General features: G+C 53.9%; 1 protein-coding gene across 1 annotated transcript; it reads right to left on the bottom strand.

Annotated features, from left to right (window-relative positions):
• Positions 1–711: 711 nt before the first annotated feature.
• LOC106818100 (brain tumor protein-like) lies at positions 712–12,706 on the bottom strand (the record flags this gene model as incomplete). Its single annotated transcript, XM_014822816.1, has 2 exons — positions 712–8,058; positions 12,062–12,706. Coding segments are annotated over 2 exons (2,400 nt in total), but the record flags the coding sequence as incomplete, so codon positions are not given.
• Positions 12,707–13,026: the final 320 nt, after the last annotated feature.

Here is a 13,026-nt window from a genome sequence, read left to right as displayed (position 1 = left end):
AGGTTGGGGGAAGGTGAGGAGGAAGGAGAGGTTGGGGGAAGGTGGGGAGGAAGGAGAGATTGGGGGAAGGTGGGGAGGAAGGAGAGGTTGGGGGAAGGTGAGGAGGAAGGAGAGGTTGGGGGAAGGTGGGGAGGAAGGAGAGGTTGGGGGAAGGTGAGGAGGAAGGAGAGGTTGGGGGAAGGGTGAGGTGACGTGTGAGAAAGCGAGTTAAAATCCAGCCGACCGGACAAAAAATCAATATCAACGTTTACACAAATACATCCGTAAAACCACCCGATGACCGCGCCTAGACTCACACCATCGCCCGCGACATACACAACCTCTCCACACATGTCACAACGTGCGGGGGCAGTCTACGCGCGCGATTACGTCACGCGCGTCATAAATCGTCACGTGCTCGCGCGACGGGTCGGTGTCTCCATGGTAACGGCTAATAACGCTCGCGTGTGCGCCGCCGCGGCCGCCGAGAGCGACTGACGGAGATAGCAGACGTTATCAGGAGAGGATCAGCTGCAGGAGGAAGCGACTGCCGCCGTCAACAACGGAACCCTCCCCATCCCCGCCGCCACCACCAGCAGTGGATAGCAATTACTTTCAAAAACAAATTTATGTCACGATGACGCACGCGCTGACGTCATTCCGTCTGGCCGCTAGCAGCGAGCGATAAACATGGAACGCACGTGAATAAACAAGCGAGATAAACAGCGGAAATTATTTACTAGAGCAAACAAAACATTCACTTTATTTATTACGTCACTGAAGTTGTAACAAACCGATGAAAGACGGTAACAATAATAAAACAGCCTATCAAGTAATAAACAAAACTACAGTCTTTTCCTTTACAAAGTTAAAAATCAGTACAGAGTGATTTTAATACCCGATGCTGAGGGAGAGAGCACCAGGTTGGAAGAGATAGCTAGACACAGCCAGGGCAGACCGTTGCCATGGCGACAGAAGCCTGCAAAACAACGTGTTTGCGGGGCCGCAGTCACCCTCCGGCAGAGAGAGACGGCTGGTGCAGCAGAGGCATGCGTCGCTCGAATAACAATGAGCGAGGCAGCCAGGCAGACAGCACACCGGCAGGCAGCCAGGCAGACTGGCAGACAGCACACCGGCAGGCAGACTGGCAGACTGGCAGACAGCACACCGGCATTTGCAGGCACGCAGACAGCAGCGCAGCAGCGGGCAAACAATGCCACGCACACTCGATGCTAAACCACGAGACTGCAGCTTCACACGATGCTGCTACTGCTGCTGTTGTTGTTGCTGCTGCTGCTGCTGCTGCTGCTGCGGAGATATGTCAGCCTCGCCCTCCGTCTCTCCCCGCATTACGGCTCCGGCTGCTCCTCTTGTCAACTCACGGCAACAGCTACTGGAGGTGTCTTCGTTTTTTACACACGTATACACGACAATAAGACACTTTACAAAATATATTATAACTCACTGTGCAGAAGAAGCGGATCAACTGCCAACGAGAAATAGTTCTGTTACGGTAAGTATGAATGAATCTAGTAGTAGTAATAATAGTAGAAGTAGTAGCAGTAATAGTAGCAGTAGTAGTAGTACTAGTAGTAGTAGTAGTGTGGTCGCACTTCGCGGACTTTTTCTCTTTCTCAAAATAAGCCGGTAGACCACGGCTTGGGCCGGGTCGTGGCATGAACAAGGCACATCTGCACTAGTATTGCTGCACTACGCATGCAAGAAACTTCAACGGGGAAGAAATACACATACATTAGTCACCATGTGCGAAATTAAAACACTAACAAACGTACAAGTACATAAAAAATGAAAAAACAACATTCTGGCAAATGCACAAGTTCTCCTGTGGAATGTTTGTTGTATAAACTCAACTTCATTACAAATTATTCCCACAAAATACTCAAACGGGTTATGATTAAATTAAATGAGTTAAATAAAAACAAGAGCCTTAAATTATCAAACAATATTAACTCTACAAAAGTTACTAAAAACTGTAAATTGTAACACAAGTAACAGCGAGGGTATCCCCTGGTGGCAGGAAATCACAACGGAGTGTTGTCCCATTATCTGACAACTGAAGGTCATTATCTGACAACTGAAGGTCATTCCTAAGCAAATCTGAACAAGAAACCTCTGCGTAATAGGAAGATATACCGAAACGATAGCATGAAATAAATGGAGCACTGAGCACAGATGCGCGTGCGCACGCGCATGCACCAAAAGTAACACACACCCACGTACTCTCTCTCTCTCGCACACGCACACACGCACGCACGCACGCAGAGCGACACATACATACACGCGCGGGCGCTAATAATGATTGAACGCAAAAAGCAAAACTATTTAGCTAACAAGAGTAAAATAGACGTTTAACTAGCGCAACAGCAGAATGTACCTTCTACAACAGCCGTATGTTCAGCCACTACGCAGGTCTCTTCACTTAACAACAGCACAACCATGAGAAACCGGCCCCCTGGCGGGCGATATGTGAACTACCAATGCGAACAAGTGCGCACACACGTCGTCACCGAGCCAAAAAACAAGTGGACAGTGCGCAGGGCTGCCGCTTCCGAATTAAAACAACAACTCACACACATCATTAGTTGTAAATAACAATATTAATAACTATAATAAATCGAAAACTTCAAAATGAGACGGGTATAAAATTCCAGCACGATTGGAGAGTGAGCAGTCGCGTCGTTTTCGCAGTCTCCAGCAGTAACCGCTAATCGAGAAGACAAAATGCCCGCTTGACTGCCTGTCGGTAGCGGGGAAGGCGAGGAGGAGGAAGAGGAGGAGGAGGGGGTAGGGACGACTCCCTCCTGATTCTCACCCTCCACCCCCAGATTTCCTCCTCCCCTTCCGCGCCTACTCGCGACAAAACCCTTGTAACAGAGACAGTGACAGCGGCATCATCGGCCGCGATCAGCCAGGTGACGACCCTGCCAGGGGGGGTGGTGGGGGGCGGGCGCCCCGCCGCGCGCGTGCTACCGCGTCATCGCAGGCGCGACAAACTCTGCATAAATAGTGTAATAATAATCGCTTAACAAGTCAGCCGGCGCCGGCAGGGTAGCGGACCCGCGGCGCCCTCTCGTGGCACCACCTGCTCGCCGCGCGCCGAAACAACAGCTGAACAGTCACGATATTGCAACCCCGAACATCTCTCACCGACACCCAACGCACGGATACAGTCTACACTATCATGTCAACATGGCACGACAAACAGGCAACTAGTACGAGACCAAGCAACAACAGCGTTTATAGGTAACCATCAACATCTAAACATCATAAAATCTAGTTGCCACGTAGAGGTTTACCACCACCAGCAATAGGCACCCACAACAAGTAGAATAATATATATATATATAGTGTGAATATCAAAGATAGGAAACATGCCATAACATCCACACTCTCTCTCTAATCATCGTTAAGTCGTCGTCGTCGTCGTCGTAAGCGTCGAGAGTCTTCGTTAGTCATCACCACCATCGCTACCAAAACAATAACTCAGACGTTACTCCAAAAAACAAATGTCAAGTGTAACAGAAAATAGTGGACCATTTTCACGGTTTTTCTTGCAAAATCTTCCCCACCTTCCGAAAAACTAAGGGCTCCAAGGTAAAAAATTAACGACCAAACTCTCTGTCAATCACAAAAATAGTGTTCTAATCGGCTAGAGAAGAAAACCAGTTTCTGTTACGTTTGGATATAGTAGAAAGCGCAATATTATATAATGGAAACGACGTACACTCATTCCCTCTCGCTCCCGACTCCTCCTTCCCTCTCTTTCATGAGCCACCGAGTACAGTCTCGTATACAAAAAACCTAAAAACATTTTTTTGTGGATTTTCTTCAATTTTCTAACATGAAGTAACAAAAAAGTGAAATCAATAATATGGAAAACAGGTGCTCACAATATATTTTTGGTCTTGTTCATGGAACGGTTACGGCAAAACGACTTCTAACTTCTAGCAAACACTTGTTTCAACAGCGCACAACTTTGAAACATATCAATTGGTCTCTTTGCATCAAGTTGTGCATACGATTGTTCTGCTTCACTCTGCTTTGCTAAATAGCAACATGGCCGCCGCCGCAGCAGATGAGACCTAAACAAGGTCACGACCCACACACCAACATGGCCGCCTCCGCCGCCGCAGACAAGGACCTAAGCAAGGTCACGACGCACACACCAACATGGCTGCCGCGGCAGACAAGGACACCTAAGCAAGGTCACGACCCACACACCAACATGGCCGCCACAGCGGACGAGACCTAAGCAAGGTCACGACCCACGCACCAACATGGCGGCCCGGGGCGGGGTTTTCCCGACCGCCGGCGCCACCACCCCGCGATCGACGCCACGATCCCCCGATACGCTCTGATGCCCCGGGGACCCGAGCCGCGCTCCAACGCCGACGCGCGCGCGTGCGGCCGGCGGGCAAGTATGCACACTGACCACTACTCAGCCGATCTCCGTTGACCAAGACTTTCGCCCAAAGATGGCGGCGACCCAAACATGGCGGCGGCGTGAAGCACAGTGCGCGCGCCGCAGTGCCGGGGGGGGGGGGGGACGGGCGCACAACGCGGAGTACGAGAGGTAGCTAGACAAAACAAACTCAGCTACACACACGAAAATCACAGATTATTGCTAACTACACTAGATTGGACACGGCACCGGCGGCGCCGCCACGCGCTGAGATTCCTCCAGGGGGAGCTACACCGCACCTCCCCCGCGCACCACCAGATGTCGCCGCTCACGCCGCGACCGGTGGCGCCACAGCGTGCTGACCTAAACAAAGCCGACTAGCTGAGAAAGGAGCGTTTGTCTGTCGCCGCGCTCGACGACCGCGCTCCACTCTAGATTCACGTGTCCACGACTAGATATACGCTGCAGGCTAACTATGCGAGGCGTCGTCATGCCGCGCCGCGCCGCACACACGCGCGCGCGCGCGCGCGAGAGACAGACAGACAGGGGGCAGAGCCGTTTACAAACATCTTACAAAAATAGACGATAGACTTCTTTTTTCTTCTTCTTGGAATGTGAACAGTCCCGAGGCGGCGACAGTGGCGACACCTGATGGGCACAAGCGCGGCGACGCGAGGGTTGGGACGCGAGATGCCACGCCCTCATCACGGGGTCGTGCGGAGGTCGAGCGGGCACCCAGGCAGACGAACAAGCGATAAACACTCGCAAACAATAAATCGCGAAACACGACACCGCAGAACAAACGACACCTACCCCTTTACCGCGATGAGCCCTCGTGCTGTAGGTGGCGCCACCGCCGTGCGACGCGACAACGGGGGAACGAGAGACCGGAATTTTTCTCGGAACCAAGGGAAGGCAAATGGAAATCATGATCTCTCTCTCTAACTCGCTCCAAGTCACTGCCGACGCACAAGATTTTTGAGCATGGATACTCTGATGATAATCAGTCGACGACCACCTACGAAAAACCACATACAAACAACACCTCGACTCCCGCCACATTAAATATACACAGAGATAAATATTCATCCTGGATACGCGCAGCATGAGCCGCCGCCCGCCGGCCTAACACTGCATTCTTATCAAAGGGATACAAAATTATACCGCAAAAAAGCTCCATAATAAAATATACGACGGATCTTGATCAGTTAACATGAAACACTGGGCTACCTACTGGATAAATTAAACATCTATTGCACCTGCTGCAGACCAACCGAAGGCCAAGGAAAGGCGGTACGTGAGGCAGCACAGTAGCAGCAGCAGCAGCGGCGGCGCCCCCTGCCGCACGGTTGCGCGCGCTCTGCGCTCCCCGCACGTGGCGAGCGGTTGGTTGTGCCAGAGCCATAACCTAACACTTTAATACACGATTATGAGATATGATACCAGCATCTTAACAGCAACAGCACAAATTAAGGTCAACAAACACTGCATAATTACCTTTCCGTAACGAGACTCATTTGAGAGAAAATTATAAAAACTTATCAAAAGCTTTCAATTAACCCTGCTGTTTTAGTTTTTAGTTTTTTTTTCCCTTTTTCCGGGCCGTACTGAAGCGATCGTCCGAGGGACCGGCATCTAAACTTCGCGGCAACAACAAAAAACACAGTGTCAAAGACTGCTAAACGTGCAGCCACTCCCAAACACTCCATCCCCCCGCGCGCACGCGCCGACCAAAACCCACACCCACTCCTAAATAAGTGCGAGTCTCTCTCTCTCACGGTCGCGCGCGCGGGGGAGAGGAGACAGGGAGGTTTCAAACAGTGTACGCACTGAAGAATCAATCGGGGGGGGGGGTCTTCGAAAATAAGGGACGTCCGCGCACGCTCGCACGCGTGACTCACTCACAGCCCGATGCTAGGCACCTGGATGTAGCGGTAGATGTAGAGGCGGTAGTCCTTACTCGCGAGTACCACCGAGCCGTCGTCCATCAGCGCGACGTCGAAGCACTGCGCATGCTTCACCTTGCTCTCCAGCGCGTTCACCAGCTGTCCGTCCTGCTTGAAGATGGTGATGTTGAAGTTGTTGTGGTTGTCGGCGATCAGAATCTCTCCAACGTGGTTGACGCCGACGCCGATCGGGTAATTGGTCACCCCCTCGCCGCCGATCTGTCGCAGGTAGACTCCCTCGTAGCTGAACACCTTCACGCAGTGCGCGCGGTTGTCGCTGATGAAAATCTCCTGCTTGTCGTTGACGACGACGCCGTTCGGAAACTCGAGGTGTTTCGAGCATCCGAACTTCTGCAGCACCTCCCCGCACTGGCTGAAGATGATCACTCGCATCACCTTGCACTCGACGACGACGATGCGACCCTTGTTGTCAACGGTTACGCCGCGCGGATGCTGCAGGATGTTCGCGCCGAACTTGCGCACGAACTGCCCGTACTGGTTGTAGATCTGGATCTGATGCGTGGGGCTTCGCTCGGTGACGATGATGTCCCCGGATGTGCGGATGACGGCGACGCGGTTAGGATAGAGCAGCTGCCCGTCTCGCTTCCCGCACTCGCCAAACTGGAACTTGAAGCGGCCCTCGCGGTCGAAGATCTGAATGCGGTGGTTGTTCGTGTCGGCGACGATTATGTCGTTCTGCGCGTTCACCGCGACGCCGCTCGGTTCCGTGAACTGTCCTTCCATGACGCCGAACTCACCGAACTTGCAGTGGTAGATCATCTTCTGCCGGCGGATCTGGCACTTTGGCGGAAAGATGTTCGTCGTGATCAGCTTCGAGGCGAGCTCGAGACCGACGGCATCGTGGTGATGATGCTGCTGCTGCTGATGCTGTGACACCGGCGGCGGAGGCATGCCGCCCTGCTGCTGCTGGGGGAACGGGTCGGGGGCCGCCGCAAAGATGTCCATGCCTCCGGACGACCACTTCTCGTACAGGTCGTTAGCCGCGGGGTAGGAGCTCAGCGAGCCGTTGCTGCTGCTGAAGCGCTTGCTGAGGAGCGTCGCGGGAGGTTCGAACAACATGTTGTTCATGTGGTGGTGCCCACCGCCGTGACCGTTCACCGTCGCCACGACGACGTGTCCGTTGACGCCGCGCGCGTGGCCGTTCATCACGCCGCTCGACATCGTTAGTCCGTTCGGGATGCTGCTGATGCCGTTAACGAGGCTGTTCGGACCGCCGCCGCCACCGCCCATCCCGTTGAGCGCGTGCGCGGAGGGGCGCGCGATCGGGGCCTGCCGCACTGGGTTAGTGGGGGGCGTGAAGTCGGTGCTCTGACGGATGTATCCGTACGTGTTGCGCACGCCGATCTGAATCGCCTGGTAGTTGGAGACGAACTCAAAGTCGTAGGTGTTCTGGTTGCTGACGTCTGGCATGTAGTCGAGCGCGCCATGCAGACGCGCCTCCAGACCCTTCTTGTAGAGCAGCACCTCCGTTTTGCTGGCGTGCTTGAGCAGACGCTCGATGAAGTCGCAGCCGTTGTGTAGCCGAGCGATTGTTTCCTCGATGCGCGCCGTCACCGCCGTCAACGACTGGTTCTTCGCCGTGTAGACCGCCTCCAGTTCCTTGAGCGTCTCCTGCTTGCGTTCCTCTATCATCGACCGGTAGAAGTTGTATGTGTCGGCGATCTCCGTCTGAGCCTTCGTGTACTGGATCTGAAGAGAAGACGCACAAGAGAGATGTCAGATACGAGAGGGAGAAAGAGGTCAGCGGGAAGTCCGCGACGACGATAACAGGTGCGAGTCATCACATTGTACGAGGACAGAGAAAGACAGAGGGCGACACTAGACACAGAGAGAGATAGAGGGCGACACTAGACACAGAGAAAGACAGAGGGCGACACTAGACACAGAGAGAGATAGAGGGCGACACTAGACACAGAGAGAGATAGAGGGCGACACAAGATACTGAGAGAGTTAGAGGGCGACACAAAATACTGAGAGAGATAGAGAGCGTCACAATATACTGAGAGAAATAGAGACACAAGATACAGAGAGAGAGATAACGAGGGCAACACTAGACACAGAGAGAGATAGAGGGCGTCACAATATACTGAGAGAAATAGAGACACAAGATACAGAGAGAGAGAGATAACGAGGGCAACACTAGACACTACGATACGATGTTTACCGATACGATATTTTACGCACGGATCTGAGAACGATAAAGAGCACTAGTAGCTATGAGTATGAGAGCCCATTCTATGAGAAGCGTTCTAGAGCGTTCTACTGCGATGCTAAGTGACACTAATGCTGGCTGCAGCTTGTTGTGGCAGTTTTTGCTCTCGTGAGGTTCACTCTCGCTGCTAGCTAAGCGGCGGAATGTTTTGAATGGAGACGGATGACTGTAGCCTCATGCATCACACCACCCGTGCATTTATCAACATCCTGTTCAAGAGGAAAGTGGCAGACAGCAGCAGCAGCAGCAGCAGCAGCAGCAGCAGCAGCAGCAGCAGCAGCAGCAGCAGCAGCAGCAGCAGCAGCAGCAGCAGCAGCAGCAGCAGTAGTAGCAGTAGTAGTAGTAGCATCATCATGATCACTATGCATCCACAGCTGCTGCAGACAACGCGCCGACACATGAGACGCTCGAGCAATTAACCACTCATTACCGCGTTTTAATATTCATAAAAACTGATTATATATACAGCGTATTAACCCCCCCCCCAACCGCTCACCACCGATGCAACACACTGATACTAGGGGTGGGCCGACTTATCGATATATCACGATACATGTATCGATACGTTTGACCATTCACGTACTGATACTGAATAAAATCAGTTATCAGTCAAGTTTAAATTAATATGAGTTAGCAGCATAGTTTTCTAGATACATACGTTATCGTGATACGTATCGCATCCTGAGGGCTGTATAGTGATACATATCATATCGTGAAGGCTGTATCGTGATACATATCATATCGTGGACGTGAAGGCCGTATCATGATACACATTGTATCCTGAGGGCTGTATCGTGATAATATCACCCGCATCATTCCATCCCCTAGCTGAACATACGTGAGTACCCTCCCCCCCACGCGCAGCGTTTTTCGTGGCCTGTCTCATTACGCCGTCGTCGTCGTCGTCGTCGGCAGAAATCCCCGTCTGACCGCCATCATCGACCGCCGAGCCAGACGCAACATCGTTAGCGCGCTCGCGTCGCCGCGAAAAAAACGAGAAAACAGTTTCTCGCAACTCCGAGAATTTTAAAGTTCGCCGACGCGAGAGGAAGACCCCGAGGAGGCTGCTCCCGCATCGCACGCTCCCGACACTCTCATCCCGGGGATGCCAAGGTATCAGTTATCGCTTGTCGATGCCGCGCTACACAATGCGGAAACGGATATATCTCTCTCTCTCTCGCGAGCGCGAGCAGAGTGCTGGTCCGCATCTTAATCAACTCGCACCGCTACGTGCGTTGTCGTTCTAGACGCAGCGTACGGATGCGTAGCGGAGTCAAGGCCTCGCAGCGGTAATCTGGAACGACGAGCGCGGCGGCGGGCGTGAGCGGTCGCAAAATCGCCCGCAGACACGCGCGTGTAAATACGGAATCGCGAGCGGAAGGCGGGAGCAGGTAATTCTGCGTGCGCGCACGTTCTCTTGTTAGCTTGCTGTAGTCAGCTGCCGCGCCGCACGTATCTCTTGTTAGCTTGCTGTAGCGCGCACGTTCTCTTGTTAGCTTGCTGTCAAGTCAGCTGTCCGCAGCGTTGCCAGCGCCACTTTTCTCTTGTTAGCTTGCTGTGTCAGCTGCCCCCGTCGCGCTGCGACACCAGTTTCGGCTTTGTTAGCTTGCTGTAGTCAGCTGTACCGCGCGCGCGCACGTTCTCTTGTTGCTTGCTGTAGCTCAGCTGCAGCGCCGCGCACGTTCTCTTGCTTAGCCCTTACTTGTAGTCAGCTGCACCCCTTGGCCTTTGCGCCCGACACCGTTCTTGTTAGCTTGGCTGTAGCTCAGCTGCCTCGCCGCCTTGCTGCGCAGTTCTCTTGTTAGCTTACTGCCTAGTCAGTGCCTGCGCGCGAACGGCTTCTCTTGTTAGCTGCTGCTAAGTCAGCTGCCGCAGCGGCGCACAGCTCTCTTGTTAGCTTGCCGGGGTAGTCAGCTGCCGGCGCCGACACGTTCCTCTCTGTTAGCTCTGCTGTAGTCAGCTGCCCGCGCGCCGCACACGTTCTCTTGTAGCCTTCGCTGTAGTCAAGCTGCCCGCGCATGACCACGTCTCTTGTTAGCTTGCGTGGTCAGCTGCTGCGCGCGTGACACGTTCTCTTGTTAGCCTTGCTTGGGGGATGGTAAGTCAGCTGCCTTCGCGCGCGCGTTCTCTTGTATAAGCTTTGCTGTAGTCAGCTGCGCCCATCACCAACGACGCGCGCCGACAGTTCTCTTTGTTAGCCTTGCTCTGTAGTCAGCTGTTTTTTCTGCGCGTCACGTTCTGCTAGCTTGCTGCTTGTCAGCCTGTTCTCGTCTTTCCTTGTGTTTCTTTTGTGGTTTTTTCTTTTTCTTCATTAGTATTTCGATTTTTTCGCATGCGGCGAACGTTCTCTTCGTTATAGTCAGCTCCGCGTCTCGCGCACGCCTACTAATACAGCAAAACTTCATTCTCTCCCCACCATTCTCTCCCCCAGTCCATATCCCCATCCTCTACCTCTCCCCCAGTCTTCGCTCTCCCCACCCATCTCCTCCATCCCCACCCATCCTGCTTCTCCACCCATGCTCCTCCATCTGCCCCCACCCTCCTCCTCCACCTGCGCTCTGCTCCATGCCTCCTCCTATTCCCCACCCATCTCTCCATCCCCCACCCATCCTACTTTCTCCCCACGCCTTCCGCTCTCCCACCTCTTCCTCACCTCTCCCTCCCTCCTCCCCCATTTCCTTCCTTCTCCCCACCCATCTCATCTCCCCCACCTTCCTCCTCCGCTTCTCCCCACCCATCCTCCTCTCGTCTCGTCCCCCGACCCATCCTCCTCTGCCTCTCCGCGCACCCATCCTCCTCCACCTCTCCCACCAATCCATCCTCGCCTCTCCCCAACCCATCCTCCTCCACTTATCCCACTCCTCCTCCGCCTCTTCCCCACCCAGCCTCCTCCGCCTCTCCCCCACCCATCGTCCTCCACTTCTCCCCCAGCATCCGCGCGGTCCCGGAACGCTCGGCTGGCATCGAGCGACGCAAGCGACCGTGAAATCGCGTTGAATCGTCGCGAAAACCGTCCACAGAAACGAATTGGCCGGCGACACGAACGCCGCGGGGAGACGAGAGACTCGCGGAATCTAGCGCACCCGAGGCCAGATACGCGGGGAGTGAGGTTTACGCTGCATTTTTCCTCGCAACAGCCCCACCCAGCCCGCAGTTTTCTAACGTACACAAACATTACCTCCCCAGTGCCTGCACATGTTAACCCTGCAGCTGCACACGCTTCTGCTTACAGAATCACTCTGGTACCCCCCACCCCAGGGAAAGGAGAAAGAGGTGAAGAAGATAGAAAAGATAGAAAAAGAAAAAGTAACAAGACACAAGATAGAGGAAAAAGTAACACGAAATAGAAAAAGAAGTGGAAAAAGTACAAACGAGGAAAAAGTAACACGAAATAAAAAAATACGTAACAAGAAAAAAGTGAAGAATGACAAAAACCCACGCGAGCTACTCCCGAACACACATAGATGGCGCCAGCGTTACCTGCAGGCGGTTGCCCGTGTGCTCGACCGTCTTCAGCGCCATCTTCAGCTCCTTAGTCTTCATCTTGCCGTCGTCGACGATCTGCGTCACGTCGATGACTAGCGGAGATTCGACGGCGGCCAGCGGTTCGTAGTCGTGAAGCGCCGCCTTGGAGTGGTCGAGCGACGCACACTCCCCGCATATCGGCACATCGCACGTCCGGCAGAAGAACGCGAGCGCGTCGTGCTTGTGTCGCGGACACGCGACAGGCTTCTCGGCGCGTGGGTCACCGCCGACGCCGCCGCCGTCGCGCCCGCTCTGCAGCTCACCGAGCGTCATCACGCGGTGACCCTCGAAGCAGTGCATGAACTGATGCGCCATGACGCAGTTCGGACAGAGAAAGTTTGCGCAGTCGAAGCAGCGCGCGACGGCGTTCGACTCCTTGCTCTTGCAGCCCGTGCAGCCGAGGTTGGTGTTGGCTTCGACGGCGTGTGACTCGAGGATGCTGCTGACAGCGATGTCGGACATGAGAGCGTAAACACCGTGAGAGGTGAGCGTCGTGACGGCGTGACACTCGGGACACGTGATCTTGTCGGCGACGACTTGCACTTTCTCGAGGCACGGCTGACAGAACGTGTGGAAGCAGTCGAGCACCTGAGGGAGAGAGAGAGAGAGGTGAGTGATGGTAGAGAGAAAGATGACAGGGACAGGGAGAGGGGGAAAGGGTGAGAGAGAGAGGGGCGAGTGATGGTAGACAGAAAGAAGGCAGGGACAGGGAGAGTGGGAGAGAGTGAGAGACAGAGGGGCGAGTGATGGTAGAGAGAAAGAAGACAGGGACAGGGAGAGGGGGAGAGGGTGAGAGAGAGAGGGGCGAGTGATGGTAGAGAGAAAGAAGACAGGGACAGGGAGAGTGGGGAGAGGGTGAGAGAGAGAGGGGCGAGTGATGGTAGAGAGAAAGAAGACAGGGACAGGGAGAGTGGGGAGAG

The sequence above is a fragment of the Priapulus caudatus genome, unplaced genomic scaffold, assembly GCF_000485595.1.
Source record: "Priapulus caudatus unplaced genomic scaffold, Priapulus_caudatus-5.0.1 Scaffold2024, whole genome shotgun sequence".
In the NCBI taxonomy this organism is placed as follows: domain Eukaryota; kingdom Metazoa; phylum Priapulida; class Priapulimorpha; order Priapulimorphida; family Priapulidae; genus Priapulus; species Priapulus caudatus.
The sequence above is the reverse complement of the archived record's forward strand: the minus strand, read 5'-3'. Positions and strand labels throughout refer to the sequence as shown.